The 23,834-nt window shown below is 42.3% G+C and overlaps 1 protein-coding gene across 4 annotated transcripts in view; it reads right to left on the bottom strand.

Annotated features, from left to right (window-relative positions):
- TMEM241 (transmembrane protein 241) overlaps positions 1 to 23,834 on the bottom strand; it is a 109,583-nt gene that overhangs the window by 40,980 nt on the left and 44,769 nt on the right. For 3 of the 4 annotated variants that reach the window (XR_010786717.1, XM_066579624.1, XM_066579623.1), the window contains exons 8-13: positions 21,971 to 22,019; positions 20,538 to 20,583; positions 20,399 to 20,434; positions 11,538 to 11,572; positions 6,781 to 6,850; positions 5,015 to 5,108 (exon numbers count right to left, since the gene is read on the bottom strand). Coding sequence is in view for 3 of the 4 variants with exons in the window: in XM_066579624.1 (XP_066435721.1) it covers positions 5,015 to 5,108; positions 6,781 to 6,850; positions 11,538 to 11,572; positions 20,399 to 20,434; positions 20,538 to 20,583; positions 21,971 to 22,019 (330 nt within the window). In the remaining variant the exon portion in view is untranslated. Of the gene's footprint in view, positions 1 to 5,014; positions 5,109 to 6,780; positions 6,851 to 11,537; positions 11,573 to 19,152; positions 20,089 to 20,398; positions 20,435 to 20,537; positions 20,584 to 21,970; positions 22,020 to 23,834 lie in introns of those variants that run through there. The other variant, XM_066579625.1, reaches the window with a different exon arrangement.

Raw genomic sequence — 23,834 nt, 5'->3', positions numbered from 1 at the left:
CTTGTGACGTGCTTGCTGTGGGCGGCCTGTCCATTCACCTCGGAAGTGCCTGACGGACGGACCAGAGCAGGAAGCGGTCTTTTTGACCGCTCCTGCTCTGCTTTTACAAGGCACAGAAGAAGATGCCGGCTGGAGGGGACATGCCTGGCGATCGGGCCAGGCCAGGCAAGGTGAGTACAATTTTTTTTTTTTGATGTCAGAACCCCTTTAAGGTGACAGTTCTGTGCCAAATATATTTATTTAAACAAGACAAATTCAAAATCTGCAATTAAAAAAGTAACATTTTCAGGAGGGTTTTTCCAGTTTTGATGTGCTTTTTAATTTAAGTATACCCCCTGGAGCAGATATACTAATCCTGTCCAATAGGCAGACGGTATAAACAGGCAGTCTAAAAAGGCGTCACATTTAACACAGTCTCACGCATCTTCAGACACTTGTGCCTAAGTCTACACCACTTACTGGTTGTCTTCGGTTGCCACAACTGGAACACTCCACTAAATTCACGCCCTTTCCATTAAATCACGCCCCCTTGTCAAATGAGGTTCAGAAAGTGTCCAAAACACATAATAAATATGGTGCAGGGCATGTAAGCCAGTTTTTGGCGAAAATTGAGCTATGAGTGTCAAATCTTGATATCAGTGCAGAGAATGTTCCCAAAAGTCCCAGTGGTCTAGAGACGCTAATAAACTCATGTGGGCTATAACTGCAATAAGGTCCTGATGGGGGGTTGCATTGTCCTAATACCCATTACCATCTATGAATTTCACATGTTGGGGGCTAACAGGACAGCTAAAGATCAATGGGCATCAGTTGAGAATTTTTTATTTTTATACATAATAGGAGTCAAAATATTTCTTTAAACTGGAAGACAAACATGGGCTCCACGCCAGCGCCTATGTGCAACATCCGAGACACTCTGTGCGCTCTTGTGGCCTTCTGGCAAGATCATATACCAAAACATCTTAAAAGGATTATCCAGTAAAAACTCAATGTTTCCAAAGTATAATTATTGTTGGAAGTACCAAAGCACACTGTTGCTATAGTAACTACACTAATGCAATATGTATTTAGTGGTTGACTGAGCACTAGTTGTCTGTTCATCTTTCCTGGCTTAAGTACATTAAGCAAATACAATAAGGCAAACACAAAATACCATGGTAAGTAAAGCAGTAGGGTATAGGCATACAGTAAGAAAGTGAAACATGAACGAGCCATAGAAGCAGTACCATGCAGAATAAACTTATAACATAGGAACGAAGTTCTAATTGCTTAACTAATTGACTAGGCAGATCCCATTCTTCAATAAAGTGAACCTGTCATGCACTTTTTGCTGCCCTCACTAAAGTAGTGTTATATATGCTGATATCAGCATTCTGTCACTTATCGGTTAATGTGCAGTGGTTTTTAAGAACTTACAGCTTGTTTTGAAGCTCCCAGCAAGAGATGAGTCTAGTTTCTTCATGAGCTCTTGCTTACCCCCACCGTCCATGATTGGCAGTTGTCTCAGTGTATAGTGTAATAGCTAGCAGCTCCTCATGAATAAACTGGACTCCTCTCTTGCTGGGAGCTGCAGGAGCAACTTGTAAGTTCTTAAAAGTCGCTGCACATAAACCCATAAATGACAGACCAATGAAATCAGCGAGTAGGTCACTTCTTTATGCTGTCCTCTGGGAGGGCAACATAAGGCTTCATTCACAAGGCGCTGTCCACGCGAATAAGAGGTGCACACAGAACGCGCTTCTATAGGAACCAATGGGTTCGTATAGAAGCGTTCACATGGACAATTGTTATACGCACGGAATCCGCACATCCAACAAGGATAGGGCATACGAGTGCAAACTCGCATGTCAGCTCCATGGTGCGCACAAAGATAGCATCTGACCTATCTTTGGTGTGTGCTTTCCATACACTCCTATGGAAGCTGGAAAGCATGCTCCACGCACCTCGGGTCATGAGAACGGGCTATTTCAAAGTAGTTAGAATTAACCTGTTTACGCAATCTTTAGAGCAGTGTAGGTACGAGCTATGAATGTGGCTACACTGCGGGAAGACAGCGCTTGTGTGAAAGGGCTCTAAAGGACATGAAAGGGGTTTTTTAACCCTGGATAACTACCTTGGGTGAAAATTCAAATTTTTCTAAATTGTCAAACTGGCACCAGGGCGCTATTGATTTTATTTTTTTTATTACAACAAAATGGTATTGAGCTCTCTGTGTGTATGATGACATAATTGACAATTGTTGAACAACTGCTTGTGAAAATACAAAGTGTAGTATTAACGTCTGTCCGGGAAGGTGTACTGTTGCAGGGATAAAGGGGCAATGCACTTAAAACATGTAGCTCAATAGATTTATAATTAAAAACAGCGACAATTTAAATGAAGGGCTTGAGGAGAGAATAATCAAAGTCCACTTCATTGCATTTTTAAATCCAGAAACCTACTGCATACTGACGAAGTGCAAACACCCCGAAACGGCTTTCAATTCCCAGTCACTGTAACAAGGCTTCTATTGCAACTCACTGCTGATCGGCCTCCCCAGCAATAGAGTCTTCCCCCTCCAATCCATCTTCCTGTCCAGCCACTACTCGGATGCCTCTGCCCTGTGCTGGTCACTGCACTGGCTGCCCGTCATATACAGAACTCAATTCAAACTCACCACCTTCATTCATAAAGCTCTCCATAGCACCACACCGCCCTACATTGCCTCCCCCATCTCAATCCACCACCCAGTCGCTGCCCTCTGCTCCGCTAACGAAATCAGAGTTAATTCGAATCTCTCATTCCCGCCTCCAAGACTTCTCCAGAGCAGCACCAGTCCTCTGGAACGCACTACCCAAAACTATCCGCACATTCCCTGACACAAAGAACTTCAGGCGTGCTCTAAAAACGCACCTCTTCAGGGAGGCATACCATATCCCTTAAACCAAACCTCTCTGTGCACCACCTGATAACATGCTCTGTCCTACTGACTGCAATCGCTGCTAGCTGTTATCAACCACCCCCTGCAGTCATACTGATTCAGCCACTACACAGCTTAATATGTGACCACTATCTATGTTTATACCATTCCACACTCTCCACCTCACCATACCGTGCACATCTCCAGCCCCTTTACCTTCTGTATCACCCCACTATTTGTAGTAAGTTCGTTGGAGCAGGACCCTCACCCCTACTGTTTCCATCAATCAATTACTACATGTAACATGTTTTTTTTTTATATTTGTATCTGTTCTCCCCTGTATTGTAAGCACTGCGGAATATGTTGGCACTATATAAATAAAGATTATTATTATAATACCAAATATATGGGGAATTTTTCTTAGTTTTTTTGATTTTACACTACTTTTATTTTTACATTTTTAATATCCCTGTAGGGGACTTGAATCATAACAGCTATGATCGCTATAGTAATGCATTGCAGGTCTTCTGTACTGCAATGCCTTACCGCTAACAATAACGATCATAAGCAATGGCAACTTATCGGCCCTCCGCGATTACATTGCAGAGTCCGATGACGTCACAGAGGGAGCGCACTCCCTCTGTGAACCTCTTACATGCTGTCATCTACATAGATCGCGACATGTAGTGGGTTAACAGCGGGGATCGGTTTTCTTATGTATTCTCGCAGTTGCAGCAGGAGGCCGGCTAGCGGCAACAGCCGGCTCAGCTTCTGATCTTGCACCATCCACAGAATGTACATTTACGTCCGGTTGCGTTAAGTACCCTGCAGCCGTAAACTTACTTCCTGTGGCGATCAAGGATTAAACAGAACCTGTCATTTTGTAGATTGATGCTATAGAATGCATTGGTGAAGGCAGATAAATAAAACAATTATCATAGTTTATTCCAGGGCTGTGCAAAAAAAAAAACACAGTTGCTGGAACAATGGGGCAAAGAGGACATTTTCAAAAGTTATGATGCACTTTTATGCCCATTGTACTTATATGCCAGTGTTCTTTTTGTACTCAAAACACAAGGGAATGGAAAATGCCATCTGTAGCACTCCATATTGTGTAGCATCACAATGCACACAGCGGACCTTGGACTTTTGAATTATGTTTTGTGAGTTTTGACAAAGATGTTGGAACATTGAATAATCTGTACTCTACTCTTCTCCCATTACATGTGGATAAACACAATGATTTGCTGGTTCTAAGACAATCTGTGCCAACACAAATCTAGGATGACAATTTGTCATAATCGGGTGATGTTCCAGATGGTGATTAAGGGAAAGAAAAACATTTCCTTTCTATTATATAACATGCAGCCATGTTTTCAGTTTTAGAAATGCTCCATACAGGTATTGCAATGTTAAAAATTCCATTTCAGTGTATACTTTAGGCTTGAAGTCTTGTGAAACTTTACAATTAAAACGATCAATTTCCAGTAAAAGTGGACATTCTTTCTCAGAGGCCTTCAAATATTATTGTTGCTGTGGTTGCATCAATAGATTAAAAAGGGGTAAACCAGGCAGGATACACGGGATTGGAGTACAAGCACTGCTCCGACCCCTGTGTAGTAATTGCAGGCGCAGCTCTCAATTAAAATCAATGGAACCCCAGCCTGCAATTACAAGCGCTGGCCACTACACAGGGTTCGGAGCAGCGTTTCCGCTCTGACCCTGGTGGACGCTGCCTGGATAACCCCTTTAACTGCTCTGTGGATAGAGAACCTGTCATGTAATGTAAGCAATATTTTTACATTATTGTTTTTATTTTACAACCTGAGACACATTTAAAAATAAAAATACAATACCCTTTAATTTGGGGGAACTGTTTATTCTACACCCTAAAAAGAAGCCACAAACATTAAATAACTGTCAGAAGAACTTATTTTGGTCAAGCCTGTGTGTTTATTTTAGTGGGGCATAAGCTGATGTCCAACACCTCTGGCATCACATATCTCCTCTTGGAAAAATGGTTTAAACATGTTTTTTGTTTTCCCCATTTCCAGAGATTCGGACCTCCCAACATGTACATTAACTTTACTACGAGGACCACATCAGGTGCCTTACCTTAGCAAGGAAACCCCAGGAAAGATGATGCGTTGGCGAGAGACTACTCCTTAACTTCACAGACAGCAACATCAGCAGGAACCCTAAAATTCCACTGAAAGGGAGACATTAACATTTTATTTATCTTTATCTATAAAAATAAGTCTGTATTTCACAGGTCTGTGAATGAAATTGCTCTAATTCACAATGAAAAGGGTTTTTGTCAAGGTTTTGATAACCCGCTCTCAAATGCCAATTTAGTCAGGAGGGGGAGGCCTACTGCTCAGGACAACCATGTCCATTACAGCTGGAAATAATGCTGGTGACTGGGAACAATCATCTGACCATAAATTTTGCTTTTAGTCCAGGAGACTAAAGAGACTACCTGGGTAACACCTTTAAAGCCCCCATACACAGAGTTTAGTCACCCCAAACTGCTGATAATGGCAGAGCTGGTTGACTCTCTACGGTGTATGGGACTGGCTCAATTTTTCCCCGACAGATTATGTAAGCGGAATGAAGGATCGAGGACATTGAATTTCAACGCCCAATCATTTGATTCCTTAAGAGGTAAGCTGCCCCCAGAGCGGTCTGACTGTTCTGTACCTCCCTAAATACATGGATGTTCAGCCAAGCCGGCTGTTACCCAATAGTAGGTGGTGGTGTATGGGTACCTCTATTAACACCTTCTCTCCTTGCAGTGTAAGTCATTCCACTTATCAGAACTTCAATTAATTGTGAGTATAACATTTAGTGTAATGATAATGATTCCGATTTACAACCCATATTCACTATAATCCAATTGGATTTATTACCGTAGATTCAAATCCAGGGTTTCAGTTTTGCTGTTATAACTGTAAATTTGTGTTCCGGTTTGACCTCACTTGTAGGAGACGGTCAACTCTTTAACAAGAGGCATCAATGTGCCCCTAAAGTATTTTGAATTGTTGTAGTACTCTACTCCATTAATAAAATGAACGTATAATTCCTCTTTGTATGCAAGAGCTCCTCACATTATGGAGGATTCAGCTGAATTACAGACAACGATCAGGCTACAGCTGTCGAAAATATTCGATCTCCTTTAATCTATCCTTAATGGTATGCAAATGGGTGTTGGCACAATGCCTCTGCAGTGCCACCTATAAGAAGGTAACTTTCCTGTAAGTGAATGTCTAACCTTTTAAAGAGGCTTTCTGGAGAGGACTGGCTTATATTCTCAGTCATGTTACAAGGCCTGTAAAAGGCCGGACATTGAATTATGGGGAAGTCACCTTCCAATAGGTATTATACCATTTTACATTTGCATACAGAATTTGCCAGAGGAGAATGGCATGGCCTTAAAAAAAAAAAAAAAAAAAAAAAAAGTCTCCTCATACCAACTCGGTGGTCTCCAGGAGGAGAAACTGTACCCCTTCCGAAAAAGGGGTTTTCCCATTATTTAAAATGGTTTTACAACCACTATGTACTTTCTGATTGCTGCAGCCAATCACTGGCTATAGGAAGTCAGAAGGAGCTTATGTAGTACAGCCCAAGTAATATCAAATGGGAATTATGCTGACTGCAAAACTGACATCTTGAGAGAGAGCAAAAAGTCAAGTAAATCTCAATCACAATGAGATCACATGACTCACCTGAAGAGAAGGACTCCAGGAATTTTCAGCTAGAAAGGAATAACTAAACAAGGTAATACTAGCTGAGTTATATATACCGGGGACTAGTTACATGATGAATAATAAAAGGAAAAAATGATCAGACTAGAACTTAAAAGAGGACTCAGCAAGCATTACCTGGCACAACATCCACTGTGAAATGTATGGAAATAAAGGAAGGGAAATTCTAAGACAGTAATGAGGTCACCTGAGGGTAGAAGAAGAGAGACTGCATAAAGAACACTGTAAAAAGCAAAGAATTTACATAATGTACAAGACAGTACAGAACACAAATGGTACACATTTATAAAGCACCACTAAAATGCTGCAAATGGAGCCTAAACAGAGCTCCCCGGGCTGCCATGTATGGAAGTCTATTAAGTTCTGACTGTGGCAAGGCTTAATAGACAACCATTGAAAAGCAAAATATATTGCTATATAGAAGTATTGCAGCATACTGTACAAAGGAGCTAGTGATTGCTAGTTCCTCTACAGTGACTAAAAACAGTGAAGAAAAAAAAATGTTCCCATTTTTCATATGAATAAGATACTAAACAAACATTATCGGTATCGTCACATCAGTAGTTGCAAGACTGAATTATTAAAATATACCATCACTTACCCTACATGGTAGACATAAGAAAAGAAAATTATGCCAGAATTGCATTTTTTGTTTAGTCTGTCTCCGATAAAAAACTGAATAAGTGGTGATCAAAAACTGAATGTATCCTAAAATGGTGACGCTAAAAATTACAAGTCTCCCCGCACAAAATGGGACCTCACACTATTTTTTTATTACTATTATTTGGCTAGTCACTTGGTTTATGCTGGCTGGCGGCTATTCTCATCTGGTTAGAACCCAGTGGTTGGCTTAGAACGCAAAATTGTTAGACCTGCCTAGAGTCTGCTGGGCTGTTGCTAAGGCACCCGACTTCCCCAGGGGTTACTCTGCCTGTCCCTAAGAGGCTTACCGTTAAGGTTTGGGATATGGCCCTTCAACAATCTCCTGAGGAGACAGCTAAATGGTCTCTGAATGCTTCCCTGTTGGGTAAACCTGTGTTCACCCCATCTGCAAGGCTTCTGTGAATCTGCTTTTGGGTGTCTCTATGGGGTAACCACCCTTTCTAATATAGTTAATGAGGGCATTTTCAGCAACTATATACAGTTAACCTTTAATATATCAGATAACTCTTACTTTAGGTAATGTCAGCTGCGACATGCTGTTGGAACCCAGTTTCAGGGTCTGACAAGCTCTACATCCTTGACCCTTTTGTAGGATTGGCCGAAAAGATGCAAGCTGTTTTCTAGCTTCTATGGCAATTTATCATGTAATTTTTACCCATTAAGGTAAACGGGCCTTCAGAAATGGTTGCTGGATATCCCAGATCTGGACTCTGAGGAAGGTGGGGCTATCCTGGCTGGCTTTGTCCTTCCTCTGGTTAGCATCAGGGATAAATTGATTCAAGTTAAACTTATACATAGAATTTACTACACCCCCTCTTGCTCGTACGCTATGGGTTTGTTCCCCTCAGCAAATTGCCCACAATGCTTAAAGGGGTTGTCCGGCCATAAACATTAGGTCTCATTACTTCTGTTTGCCCAATACAATGCACTTTGTAATATACATTGTGCATTGTAAATTAGGCAAACAGAAGTTATTCACTTACCTCTTGGAGTGCCCCCCCCCCCCGTGTTGCTCCTCGGTTGCCATTGGTTCCGACAAGTCTCTTGTCCTCTTCTTGTCGGGCCAGCTCCAGGTGTTCTCTGCACGGGGACGCGCTTCTTCTACTCCGCGCATGCGCAGTAGATCTTCTTCTGCCGGCTGCTTCAGGAAGCTCTGGTCTGCCTGCAGGGGACGCGCGGCCGCGGGATCTTCAGCTGACAGGTAAGGGGAGTGGAGGAGGGGGAGTGGAGTGGAGTGCCGGTCTCTCAAGGGGGAGGGGTGCTGCGAGCTGTCAGTAGTCAGGTGTGGGGGTGGGGAGGTGTAGGGGTGACAGACCTGTCAGTCAGTAGTCCCGGGATGGGGGTGAGGGGGAAGGTGGGGGAGCTGCTGGTCGGAGCTGTCAGCCAGTGGGGGGGGGGGGGGGGGGGGAGGATGCTGCTGGTCGGAGCTGTCAGCCAGTGGGGGGGGGGAGGATGCTGCTGGTCGGAGCTGTCAGCTGGTGGCTTGCGGGGGAGGGGGACACTGTGGGGTGCATGTGTGGAGGGGGCTGTGTGTGTGTCAGTCATGTTTGGTGCTACTTTCACTTTCAATAGCTGAGGATCGCGATTCTCTGCTATTGAAAGTGCTGCTACAGATCACGATCCTGCTAGAGCTGTTAGCAGGAGATTCCTTCATCTCCCTGGCATGTCCCCTCATTACTGGACACTGTGACAGGGCTGTCACAGTATCCAGTGAAGAGGGGACATGCCAGGGAGATGAAGGAATCTCCTGTTACAGTTGTCACAGCTCTAGCAGATCGCACTGCTCTCCCTGCCCTCTCATGCTCTGAATGGGACCGGCCGGCTGCCGGCTCTATTCAAAGCAGTGAAGCGTGCGTCTGCATTATGACGCCGGTCCTCCAGTCATGTGACCGGTGTCATCGGGAGCGCGCACGCTGAGGAGAGAGAGGCAGCAGTGCATCATGGGAACTACCCAGCGGCGCCATCTTTGAAGAATTCTTCAGGCAAACTTTAGAAAGGGAAGAAAAGGAATGAAAAGGTAAGCAGAATATCGATTTTTATGGGAAAGGCTGTTGTGTGTGATGCTTCTACTCCACAGGGCATTAATGGGGGGGGAAAAATCAGTTTGGGCGGCGGACAACCCCTTTAACCAATAAAGGCACAGTGATGCCCATGTATTCAAATTGTAACATCTTACAGGTCTACTGGTGAGATGTTCTTGCCTTTATGGAGTCTCACTAGAAGAACACCACAAATCATACATTCTAAGATATGCCTCTTTGGGCCTGTGAATGATATCCTGAGGAATGTGGCGACCTGCACCCTGTATAAACATTTTAAGCAAAAAAAGTAAATTTTAGTCAATCAGAAGCATCCAAAAAAGCAACTATGGATGCCTGGATTCAGGTGGTCAATGGTGTAGCACCTCTGTATTTGACCGTGGCTGCCCTGAAAAATTTGATAAAATTTGGGGTCATAGGACAAAGTGCCTTGCGATTGGGTTATAGTAGGCTGCTTAGATCTTTCTCATTTGTTTTGAAGTATAGGGGCCCCGCTTTATAAAATCCTGTTGCTGCTATTTTTTTCTTGTCAGTTGCGCTGTATGGTTCTACTATGCATTTCGTTTGTTTTTAACCCTTGTGCTGTGATTACACATGGACAGTCATACAATACTGTATATTAACAGGCTATATACATTGATCTCTGCATATGCAGAATGTCGGCTGCAAATTCATTAATGTATTATGCTAATTACCACTGAACATTTATAGGGGAGTAGTTCTAAAATACATTTCCTTACTTCTCTTGCAAAACAGAAAGTGATCAGTTGCCATAATCAGACTTTGTAAGAAATGATTATGTCTACCTAGTTTAAAGTGTGACTCCGTGTCATCTATAGCCGCATATCTGTCTGACGGGACAATTTATTCAGGAACCTTTTTTTTTGTCTTTTGTTTAAACTGTTTATTTTCAGCCTTAATCAGCAAAGTTACATAACACCATCTTTCCCCTTCATTATAATGTGAAATTCTAGTGAAAATAAATACAAAAAAATCCTTTAAAACCACATACCAAGTAGTTCCCGGTATAATGAGCTAGGACTACAGAGAACAATTCTAGTGGCTTATCTAACTAGAACGACGAGAGTTTCATAGAGAAGACAGAATGTGAAAACAAGTTCTCCCGACTCCAGTGATAAGTTTCCGTGAAACATGCTGAATTCTTCCCTTTCGGCAGACTAATAAATAATGGGTAGCCGGTGGGATCTCACAATGAGTCGTTGCTGAAAAGATATTTGCATGTCTATGGTCATCTTAAAGCCAGCAAAAAGCAGGAAGGCTTTCTGCCCACATTGCAGGTCATCTTAGGACATCTTTCCGGTCACAGAATTCTAAATTCTCCTTTAATGTAATTGTTCCCTTTTCTGTAAGAATACTATGGTCAAAAGTGCTTGCAATCTCGCCATATACAGTCATCAGCCCATATATGACTACTTTAAGGATATAAGTGGGTTGGCCGTTTCTGTTGCTCCCATAGGGTTGAACGGTAGACGCATGGCCATCTCTCTATTTAATTTCTGCCTGGATGCAGTGGCTCGATGACCCCAGATCTCACAACACTTAAGGCCCATTCAAACACACAGATGATCGCTCAAAAGATGGCTTTAGAGTGATTATTTTGCATAATCTGCTAATTCGTACTAATGCCTATTAGTATCAATTAGTAGCGTGTGAGCTGCCTGGGACTGTATTTATTCAGAGGATCGCCAGCTGTTCTCTGAATACATTCTCCCTTGTTCTGCTGGCGGGGCTGACAGCTGAGAACAGCTGAGACAATGCAATCAGCTGTTATCAGCGGTCCCCAGGCAGAGCACAGCATGCAGTCCGTCTTATCAGCTGTTCTGCTGAAAGATGGTTTTCAAGCCAAACTGAGAACTGTCCTTCCGCAAAAAACTGAGAGATGGGCACATTTAGACACAACGATTATCGCTCAAAAGATGGTTTTTGAGCGATAATGGTTGTGTCTAAATGGACCTTTAAAAGGCACCCACATATCAGACATTTATGGCATATCTGGTTAATGGCCCAGAATTTTTATGGTGGTGAGAAAACCACTATTATAGCACGCTGATGCATTACAGCTCTACAGAACAACTGAAGTAATGAAATAGAAGTTAGTTTAGTCCTTATTTAAAAAAGAAATGGTAACAAAGGATGTAATACAGCACTTACCAGTAGGATGTGAAGCAAAGGCCAAAAGTAACACACTGCAAAACATAAATCCAAAAAAGAAGTAAATACAAAATGTACAGCCTGTTCATGTTGGAAACAAATGGGAGAGATTTATCAATATTGTCTAAAATTTAGACAGCTTAAATGTCAGGGAGCTGGGGTCCGGGTAACTGGGAGTCCCTGAAACTTCCTGCAACCCCAGTCCCTACCTACTTGCCCCCCTAGGCTAGGCCCCAGAGCGACAACTGGGTGACAGTCCCTAGACTCCCTAGGGATGCGGGGCAGAGTCAGACTCACAGACAAATACAAGAAACAACCAAACAAAAATGCAGGTCAGGCAATCCGGGTCGGCAAGGGGAGAGAACACAGTACAACGGGTCAGGCGAAGGCAAGGTTAGGTTCAGAGCAGGTAAGTCAAAGCAGGTTATTAATACAAGGGAACGTGGGTGTAGCTGGAGACCAAACATACACTGGCAACATAAGACAGAAACGGAGCAGTTTAAATGCTGTCAGAACTCCCGCCCCAGCAGCTGATTAGGGTGGGGAGCCTGATAGCAGCAGGACCTAATCACCGGATGCTGGGAGAACAGCCCCCAGCGCATGCTAAGGACAGGCAGAGACTCAGACATCAGGTAGCGAGTGCAGAGCAGAAACCCAGACCTCAAGCAGCGAGTGCAGAACAAGGGCATCAGGTGTCATGGTAACGGGGACGCAGCGTGGGCCGGAAATCCAGCGCGTCTCCAGCAACTCGGCAAACTAGGCGCACAGGAGAGCACACCCGGAGTCGGTGACAAGGACTACGGCGGCCAGGGTAGGTCACCAAACCCAGGGCTCCCCTGTGCCGCACCCCCGCAGCCGGGTAATAGGACCGGTAGTGCGGGCATGGAAACCCCCAGAGCCGCCAGCCCTGACAATAAAAAGTAGACCAGACAGAAGCTTTGCCAAGTGTATCAAAGTAGCGCACACTGCGTTATCAATTCAGGGCATCTTGCTACATATGATACACTTTTCATTTACTTAAAGGAAGTCTGTCATATAAAATAAAACCCTATATACTATTAGCGCTGTCAGATCAGTGCTCAGATGCTGGAGAGGCATCATACTGTTATTTCTTCTGGCAGAGCTTCCATCACAGAGACATCTTTATTCTTCTCCTTCAAGTGCTGTATGCAAATGAGCCCAAGACTGTCTGATGGGCGGGCCGCTAGTCTGCGACTTGTCCTGTGCTTCTGCTCTCGATCTTTCCTCAGCCCCTCTCCTTGCTTAATGATTGCAGAAGGGAATTGTCGATCAATCATTAAGCAAAAAAGAGGGGGGGGAGGGCTGAGAAAGACAGAGCAGAAGCACAGGATGACATAAAAGGGGGGGGGGGGGAGGGGAGGTTCTTTGCTGTAAGAGTAGTGAGACTATGGAACTCTCTGCCTGAGGATGTGGTGATGGCTAATTCGATAAGAGTTTAAGAGGAGCCTTGATGTCTTTCTTAAGCTATACAATATTACATGTTATAATGATTAATAACTTCAGAAGGGTTGGTGATTCGGGGATTATTCTGATTGCTAGATTGGAGTAAGGAAGGAATTTTTTCTCTTAAATGGGCAATATTGGTTTCTACCTCATTAGAGATTTTTGGCTTCCTCTGAATCAACATTGGTGGTGGTGGGGGTAATAGGCTGAACTGGATAGACGTGTCTTTTTTTAGCCTTACATACTATGACACTATGATTGGAGTCTGAGCAGAGTGGCTCGCCCATCAGTCTCTGACTCATTTGCATATAGTGTTTGGCAGAAGAATGAAGATTTCTCCATGTGGAGAAATATACAGCTGTGCGCTCCGTGTGGAGTATAAAAAACAGAGCTGGAGTGCTGTGTTCTTCATACCCTTCCTGTGTTCAGATAGCAGGATACAGCTGAAACGATAGTATCAGCTGTATCCCGCTGTGAACTCCTGACAAGGCTCATCGTTGTCTTTCAGCATGCTGAAAGACAACGATCAGCGACTGCTTAATGAAAACTGCATGAGGTCAGTGTAGTTAGACACAACGATTATTGCTCAAAAGACGGCTTTTGAGCTATAATCGTGTCTAAATGGGGCTTAAGGAAAAGTAGAGGGGGATAATTACCTCACGTGATCTAGACTCTATGCTTCTCTTAATACAACCCAGAATTGCGTTTGCCTTTTTGGCTGCTGCATCACATTGTTGACTCATGTTCAGTCTATGATCTATTAGCATACCCAAGTCTTTCTCACATGTGCTGCTGCTTAGCTCAATTCCTCCCATTCTGTACGTGCTTTTTTCATTTTTCTTGCACCAGATGTAGGACTTTGCATTTATACTTGTTAAATACCATTCGGTTAGTCGCTGCCCACTGTGCAAGCTTCTCTAGATCTTTTGTATACTCGCTCTCTCTCTTCCTAGCTTTGTGTCGTCGGCAAATTTGATCATTTTTCCATCAATTCCCTCCTCCAGATCATTTATAAAAATGTTGAACAACACTGGGCCTAGGACAGAGCCTTGTGCTACCCCATTAGTGTACATTCTTCTAATTGGATGTGCAGCCATTTAGGACCACTCTTTGGGTATGATCACTCAGCCAGTTGTGAATCCACATAACAGTTGCCTTGTCAATCCCATATTTGGTCATTTTTTCAATAAGTATGGTATGAGATACATTGTCAAATGCTTTACTAAAGTCAAGATATACTATATCCACCGCATTTCCCTGATCAACCCAGTCGGTGAATCTGTCATAGAAGGAAATTAGATTTGCCTGGCGTGACTTGTTTGTTACAAACCCATGCAGGCTCTGGTTAATTACTCAATATTTATCCAAGTACTTGCATACATGCTGTTTAATAGTTTGTTCAAAGAGCTTTACCAGGATAGAAGTCAGGCTCACAGGTCTGTAGTTTCCTGGATCCACCTTCTTCCGTTTTTTGAAGATGGGGATATTAACCCTTTTCTAATGTTCTGGGATTTCTACTGTTCTCCAGGAATTTTCAAAGATTATGGCGAGTGGTTCAGCAATTACCTCGGCTGCTTCCTTTAATATCCTAGGATGCAATTCATCTGGACCTTGAGACTTGAATTCATTTAAGTTAGCTAAGTGTTTTCGCACCATCTTTCTGCTTATAGATGGCCTGCATTTTTTATTTCCCCAATAGCACAAGGAAGATCAGTTGATGCTTTATCTACTTTCTGAGAGAAAACATTCATAATAGGAATTTAAAAGTTCGGCCTTCTCAACATCATTCTTAACCAATTTACTATTTTCATCTTGTAAGCATCCAATAGCATCTTGGACTTTTCTTTTGCTTTTGACATACCCCCCAAATCCTTTTTTATTGCTTCTGGCCTCTGTTACAAGCCTTAATTCATTATTATCTTTAGCTTTTCTGACACTTGCCCTACAGTTTCTGCAGACAGAATTATATTCTTTAGATAGTCTCCCCTCTTTCTATTTGATAAACATATTTTTCTTCCTTTTTAACATGTGTGTAAGTTCTGTGTTCATCCTTTCTGGTCTCCTTAAATGCTTCTTATTCTTCCTTCTTTCAGGGATTGTAAACGATTGTGCTTTGAGAATCTCATTTTGCAATATTTCCCAACCTTCTGGGACATTTCTGTCTTTAAGAACATCCAGCCATTGGATTCTTCTGATCCTCTTTCTGAGTTCATTAAAATCTGCCTTTCTGAAATCCAACCTTGAGGTTTCATGATATATAATATGCAAACCCAAAGACTGATACTTAAGATGTTATTTACCAGTTTAATAATACATACGCTGTAAGCTACAGAAAATTAAATGTCGCTTTAAAAAGGAAAAAAAATTAAGTTTTTTCTTATGCAAAAACCTACATTTTTCAGGAATTGAAGTCTAAAACTTCCCAGATGACTTCTAGTACAATGTATCGAATGCTCAAAACAAACTGCAGTCTGAACAAAACAGGATCTAAAGGCTCTTTAAAGTGCACAGCTTTACAGAAATGTGATAGGATAGCAACTTTGTTGCAGTGGTTTCAGGCTTGCTCACAAATATATTCACTGCTGAATAATTAATGCTGTATACATGGATTTCAGCGAAAACCTAAAGCAGATCAATGGTAAAGAAAATTCAAATACTGCGGAGATAATTAGGCGCAACCATTCTGAAAACAAACATGTATACAGTTCATCAACGTGTGCACAAGTCAATTAGTGTGCATGTCTGAGTGAATTCAGCAGCTTGCAGACAGGAAAATACTGTCTACATGCATTAGTCTTTATGAGGGTGTGAGGAACCCTTCACAATGCAGCACAGTGAAAGTGCTGATGTCCAGAAGAGTGCAGGATCAGTCTAATACGAGTGGGCAGTAGTTGTGCCAGGTGGGCATAAAAATATAGGCCACTTTCAACTCCCAAAAAGCATAGTAAACAGCAGCAAAAAAAGAAAGAAAATCCAGCAGATTTGCATTCTCTTTTAAATTATAAAAGACAGTTCTAAGTTAATAGAAGTGAATAGAGAAAAACACAGGATAAAAAAAGGGAATATGTATTATGCAAGATGCAGTAGGCAAAGAAAAGATTTTGAGCAATTTTCATCAACAGACTAATTTTTATTAAAATCTGGTGTAGTGGTAAATTAATTGGACATGCTTACAATTATATGTTAGTTGTCACTTCACTCGTATCATGTAAATTATGAAATGCAAGCTACGTTATATACCGCGCTTCCCCCCAAAATAAGCCTTATTTTCGGGTGGGGGTTGATGGGCTTGAAATATAAGAGCTTCCCTGAAAAAAAAAGCCTTAGCTACACTAATTGTTATAAATACAACAATACTCAGCTAGCCGGCGGCAGGCTGCCTTGTCCTCAGCGTTGACACAGTACTCTTTCTGGTGACAGGGCTTTGAATACCCTGCCTCCAGCAAGCGAGTACTGTGATTGGATCACGAGCACCGTTGGCTCAGCCAATCAGAGCTGGTGCTCGATCATTTACAACCATTCAGTGAATGACATCACTGAACTGCTGTGATTGGTTCATCGAGCGCCAGCTCTGATTGGATCACGATCGCCGCAGGCTCAGCCAATCACAGCACTTGCTTGCTGGAGGCGGGGTATTCAAAACCCTGTCACCAGAAAGAGGTTGAGGTGTCAATGCTGAGGACACGGCAGCCTGCTGCAGTGCTGGAAACCAGCGCAAGGGACCCAGACGCCGTTGGCCAGGTGAGCATAAGACACCCCCCCCCCCCCCCCCCAAAAAAAATAAAAAAAATAAAGACACTGTACCACCTTTGTGGGCTAAAATTAATATAAGACAGTGACTTATTTTCAGGTAAACATGGTGTAAAATCAATCATGTGTACGTCTTATATGAACAATTGCTTTAATGTTAGAAAAATTTCTAAGTAGCAATTCCACAATATACTTCTACTACTTCTCCTTCCATAATAGCAAAACTGCAGGGCAGAAGAGGTGGAAATAGTATTTTCCACTGTTGCCTTTCAGGTCATACAGGGGAATATAGGCAGTTGTTTATGGCAGCCTGTCTTCTGCTTCTGGTGCAGCACACATAGCCTGCTGTAAACCAATCTGTGTTACTTTCTAGTCTACAAGTAAGCCATGAGGAATCTACAAATTTCTGGCTCTATATTCTATGTAATTTTCTCAAATTCACATCAATTACACTTTCCAGGGGTTGTCTCATCGTATTCAGTGGTGTTCTCATCTCGGCCATGTTTGGCTGAGATGGGAACACCCTTTAACTAAGATGTAGTATGAATGATATTAAATCAGTATCAATTCTACATTTACAGTACTATACAGAAAAGGCCAAGACTGGTGTTTTATAGGTGCACTTCCCCTGCAAATAATCGCTAAAATGTAAAAATCAAGATTCTAAACATGGTGAAGTTTTGAACAGTTTATTATAATCCCACTACATTCCTGTGGTTCGAAGCAATCACTCAGTCCATCATCCATTAACAGGAAATCCCTGGTTCAACTAGGGTGATCTCACCTCATAACTTAATTGTACATGAGTGCAATGGCCACAATATAACCAGAGACTGGAGACTGAGAGCAAACAGTCATGTAGAGTAATACCAAAATTCTCTCGAAAATATTTCCTTTGAGAATTCAGAAATCTAGTAACTAGGACAAACCCTGCAAGGTTTAATATAACATGATCAGTAGGACATGACAAATCGTGCTCTTTGCCCTCATACAGACCAACTGTGCTAAACACACTGCATTTGAGTCACACTTAACTAGAAGGGTCACAATAATTGCATATTACATACACCATCTCATATATTCACACACGACACATAAGTGAGAATAGCCAGACAATCTATATTAATAGGGGACATGTCGGCTTGAACATGGTGTCCAAACTGCAGGCATGATGTTATAGAGCAGGAGGAGCGGAGCAGACTGATATATAGTTTATGGGGAAAGATTCAGTACAATTGCATTTTATTCATTTAAATCTCTACTTATTCTGCAGTTAGAGGTCCAATGGGCGGAGCCATCAGTGATTGACAGCTATTTCTGTATGTACAGTCATACACAGAGCAGCTAATTACGGATAGCTCCGCCCACTGGACTGTTCAGCTCAGAATGTGCAGAGATAAAAAATGAACAAAATGCAATTATACGGAATCTTTTCCTACAAAACTATACAAAGTTTCTCAAAAGTGTGGAAACACCCCGATAAAGTGAAAACATTTTGGCAGATGGTGATCCAGTTTTGCATACGAGTTGCATGGAAAGGGGTAAACCTGTTAGGCCACGTCACCTACATGATGGCCATTTTGAATGCCGGAATCTAGGATTAAACTCTAACGTTTCCAATGGGAAGGTAGGTGTGTGATATATCAAATTTGCAGAGAATTTCACCAGAAAAACAATGATGTGCTTCACTTTAACATAAATGTACTAGTTCTCATGTTAATACAGTGATTTGATTTTATTGTAGGCAACGTGAATGACGGCGCTATCTCAAGCAGAACGTGTTGAGATTGTGGTTCTTTCATCTGAAATAAAAACACGTGTCATCATAGAAGATTTCAACCAACACCACCCAACCAGTCGTCCTATTACCCACACTGAGGCGGCCAAACCTCTTGCCAAATTCTGAGAAACATGGTCTGGTGTCAATAAACCAAAAGGTGGTTGACCAGAAACTGTTGTGGGTGTAGTAACAGCAGCTGCTGTTCTGCCCTCATTCAGGAACAGCCCACGTCATACTCATGGCCTGTCTCCAGAATGTGGGGTTAGTTGTGCCTCCATACTGTGACTTCCGTCTAAGCATAAATGACATGCTTACATGTTGCAGATGCTGCAATATCTTAAGGAGGACGACCAAGACCATCAGATAGAATTTAAAGAATGGGCGACACAGTAACTTCGGGTAAACCCTTGTTTTCCTTTTAGGTGCTGTTCAGTGATAAGGCAGATTTGGCAAGACGTTTAGACACTGCATTGTGGGTAATGGGAGGCCTGTTTGGGTGGCGTAAGTTAAATTTCTATGACAATATATGTGCTTTGTTCACTTGACATAAGGATGATCTGAACACGTTCTGCTTGAGATAACGCCATCATTCACATTGCCTGTAATGCTGAAAAATCACTGCGTTAACTTGAGCGCCAATAAAGTTGTGACATTTTCTGCAAGTTTGATATATCTCATAACTACCTTCCCATTGGAAACAGTTGAATCAGAGATGCCGGCGTTCAAAATGGCCATCATATAGGTGACAGGTTTACCCTTTTCCTGGCAGCTTGTATGAAAAAGTAGATCATTTCACCGTTTTCATTTTATATTGGCATTTCCACACTTTGGAAACAGTTCCACTCCTCCTGTTCTTGAACAACGTACCTAAGATAACCCTGAGGTACATGAGCAGAATATCAAGAAAGGTCATGGGAAAAGAGTCACATACTGTAGGATCACAAGCGGCTTGTAATTCTAACCCCTGTTCACACAAGTATAAGACAATTCAATTTTTGGCCTTCTAATGGAACGGACTCTAATCCAATTATTAGCATGTTCTATTAGAAAGCCAAGCTGTGGGGTTGATGATATCACTCCATTCATTATAGAGCTTGTATGCAGACATATTTCCGGATATATTACAATCAGGTAATTATCATGATCTGACAACATTTTGCACTTTCCAACCTTTTCTGCATAATCATGAAAGAATACACGGAATGGGATCTGAGCAATCGACTGCTGTGTATGCATAGTGAATGGGGTCAAACTCAGAGCTCATGATTTATCAAGCAGCATACTACTATTTGTCTTTTTCCGCATAGAGTATAGTAAGGGTTTTTTTTAAGATTATATGGGTATACTTTTTTTTAAGCATTCCATGTGTTTTTATGTAAAAATTTAGTATTTTGTGGTTTGGAATGGTGCCAAACAAGGTGCCCAGCGATCTGTACTGTTTGTTCATTTGTAAGATTTTCTTTATGCATTCTACTGATGAAGGCCTTAGTGCAGGGTTCCAATACAGCAGTAATCAGCAGCATTATTCCTTGAATACAGTGGTGCCCTTGAAATTTCCTATGGGTACAGAGCAGCAGCGCCATTATGGTATAGAATAACACTTTTTTCAATTGATTGTATGCAAGGATGTCAACCGATTTGCATATTGAAATACAAAACAAACTAACTTTGCACAATTTAGACAAGAAAGCAGAGTTGGAGGCGCATGGACTGCAAAATTAGTCCACATTACAAACCCGTACTGCAGTCCATGTGCCCCCATACAGGCCCTCCATTGGCCATAGTATACTCCAACAGAAGCAATACTAGGGAATTCAGAACTAAAATAGCTTATACAATAACTGGACTATAGAAATATTATACATACCTGAAGAAATAATTTATGTATTGCTGATCGAGGTCACTGGAAGACAGAAGAGCACATATATAATCAAACTTGTGTTCTGCATAACACGGTCAACGATCAGATGTAAGCAGATCACTGGGCAATGGGCCCGATCACTCACCTTAGTAAACTTGATTTATGAGACTTCTGGAATGCTCTGTAGCATCCTGATAATAAGAAAAAGAGAAGAAGAAGAAATTATGAAAGTTTACAGAGCCGATTAGCTCGGTCTATAAATTGAAGTGCCGAGCTCAGATTTCTAAGATGTAATATAGGAAATCCTTATTGTGGAATCAATAGCTGCTGTCTTTTTCTAAAGAAAGGGGCGCAGTAATCGGTTACCAGAGAATCTATTACAGACAATTCAAATACTTCTTCCTTTCACTTATAGACGTCCTAACAATAAAAGGGTCCTTAGGGTGTCATGGAAGCTTTACTTAAATGGTTGTCCAATTTAACTTTTTTTTTTTTTATATATATATAGTTTTTGGTCCCCTGTGCCCAAAACTATATAAAAAAAGAATATACGGTACTCACTGTGGCACTGAAGCACTACTTCAGCACCATGACATCTGACAGGTGAGCTCACCAGATCTTCTGGCCTGGAGAGATCCCATAAACTTTTCATATGGGCTTCCATCGTTGAAGCCTCGGCAGGTTTACAGGACATCACTGAGGACATCTCCTGTTAGGGCCTGCTTTTGGCTGCAGAAGATCAGAGCAGCAGTGGGGGGAGCAGTGGAGAGGTATTATTGTCATTTTTAAATTTATTTTTCATATAATTTGTTTTCCCGCTTCCACCAATGTATGTATTAGGCTGGGTTCACACGGGGCGGATTTGCCGCGGAAATTCCGTGCGGAATTTCGCCATAGCAAATCCGCATGCGGCCGCTAATCCCGGGATTAGCCAGCCATGTGGACGAGATTTCTCAGAAATTTGGATTTGCCAACCGCAGCAGGTCCATTTTTTTTCTCCTGCTGCGCTGGCCGCAGCGGAAGAGCGAGCAGCCGGGCCGCTTCAAAGACGCCGCGGGTTTTGCAACAGCGGTTCTCCCAGCGGAAATCTCGTGGTTTTTCGCGGCGGCCAAGCCGCGATATTTCCGCTGAGAATCCGCCCTGTGACAACCCAGCATTAGGGCTTTCTCACACATGCGCTTTTTAATGTGATTACCGCTGCGGTTTGAACGCCTCGGTAAAAGCGGTATAATGCTTCCATTGATTTCCATGGAGCCTTGCAGACTTGCGCTGGAAGCAGCTGCAATTTTCTAGCACGGTCTGCTCTATTTTGCCGCATTTAGCGCACTTCATCACAATGATGCGATTCGCTAGAAGCGGTTGTCTGATGCAGGAACCTGTGCCCAAAAACGAAAATAGAATTGTGGCGCATGTGTGAGAGTGGCCCCAATCGAAAACCCATTTTAAGTAAATAACTTTCCACCACAGCTGCTGGTAGCGCTATCTGACAACACTATGGGCGAGGTGCATCAAATAATGCTGTAGCATGACCTGGCTCTAGTAGCATCCTCTAAATACACTAGGACTATACTAACTTACCTGAGCAAAGCAGGTGAATGGCAGCCCAGAAATAACCGTCTGCATCAAACTACAGAAAAGAGTAGATTGAAATACCATTACACAGAAGGCTTTCTTTTTCGTACATGATACATATACACTTTTTGCATAAGGAGCACCCAGAGAACTACCCCAATTCAACAGATCTCCTGGATTGAATGAATCAATCATGTAACAGTTTCTCTTACAGACTCGACACAACGCACATGCCTTTCCTTTAACCAGTCATATACTTTTCTATCAACCATTATTACTCCTCCCCAGGAAATTTGTGAAAATTATCTGTTTTCTGATCAACTCTGAGAAACTGCAGTGTTTAAATTGTTGCTTAATTAATGGAAATTCATGTGGCGCTCCCTGCATTGATAGAAAGCACAAAATAAACATGGCAATTTAGCAAAAGGTAATTTGCCTGGTTTCATATGAAGAATTCCCTGCAGTACAGCATGCAGCTTGGATAATTGCCACTTCATACAGCTTGCCAGGCAAACACTTTGCCTCCAATTCAGGTTTTGATGAACACACATGAAGCTAAATGTTTCTAATGCTATAAAAGAAAATACATATTGCAAAAGCAAGCTCATTTAAAAAGATGGTATACAACGTCACATGATGTTCTGCATGTGGACAGAAGTATATCCGGCCTACATCCTGGATCAGATATCCTGCTTCCCGACTGGAACGTCATGCTAACAGTATATAGAGACACGTGTTTGCAAAATTGGAATAATGCTCCCATAAGCCATACAATGATAAAATATTACTCTCACAGGGTCCGAGTAGATGAGATATGCTGAACTTATTTTCTGATTCTTCGTTGCTTTTCTCTTCTCTGTGCTTGCCTATGAAATGGAGGTAAAACTGTGGGCATTGGCATTTAGGGGCAAGAAGTGGAGAGCTTTTTTTTTTTTCCCCATCACTTGCCACATTATTTTGTAATGAAAAAAAGGGGGGGGGGGCGGGGGTGAGCCGCAGGGGGTAGTGGGGGGGTGGGTCGTGGGGTGGAAAGAGATCTCTCTCACTTTCCCCCCCCTGCCGCTCCCCCCAGAGCCTGCTCGGACCAGTAAGCAGTTACTTGAGAAGAGCGATGCTCGCTGGAGTACCTGCCTTAACCGAGCGTGCTCGCTCATCTCTAGTCACATGACTTTAGAAAATATATCATTTAAGAGCAATCATAGAACGATAGATATGAAAAAAAATAGCTTGGTCACCTGGACGTTGGTAGATGGGCCAATGTAATTTGATCATATTATATACCAAGAACCTTGCATTATTTAATGTGGTTAGAGTATTGATTATAGGTATCTATACCTCTGATAGTACATTTATTTTGTGTGCTGTTGCCAGTTTTGGTTTCTGCTTTTACAGAATGATAGATACGGTCATCGTCCAACCCCCTGCTCAATGTAAAGCCTATCGCTGCTAACTTACAACTCATGGACATTTTGAATTGCATTATCTACTGAAAGATGTGACATTTTTGGTTGCATGCATTAGAATAATGTCTGTATTGTGTGTTTACTTCATTTCTGTAAACAGGGGAGCGATACTTTCCTATTTACGTAACTTTTTACCAGGGAGCATTGCGTGGCCTATGCCAGACTCCCTACCCCAACTTGGCACTCTCCTCAGGGAAAAATCTTATTTCCCCATACCTATATGCTCGTCGAATTGTTATTGAGCAGTGCTCCCCAACCAGAAGCTTTGGAGACAAATATGGCTCTTAGATACTATTATGCACTAGTGCAACCTAGGATGTCATAGCATTACTGCACCTGGTACCACTGCCAAGACAACTTCTTCACTTCTAATAGGTAGTGTGGTCCAACACTATCTGCCTTATTCA

This window comes from Eleutherodactylus coqui, chromosome 9, assembly GCF_035609145.1.
Source record: "Eleutherodactylus coqui strain aEleCoq1 chromosome 9, aEleCoq1.hap1, whole genome shotgun sequence".
NCBI lineage: Eukaryota > Metazoa > Chordata > Amphibia > Anura > Eleutherodactylidae > Eleutherodactylus > Eleutherodactylus coqui.
This window is presented reverse-complemented; position numbering and strand designations above follow the sequence as displayed.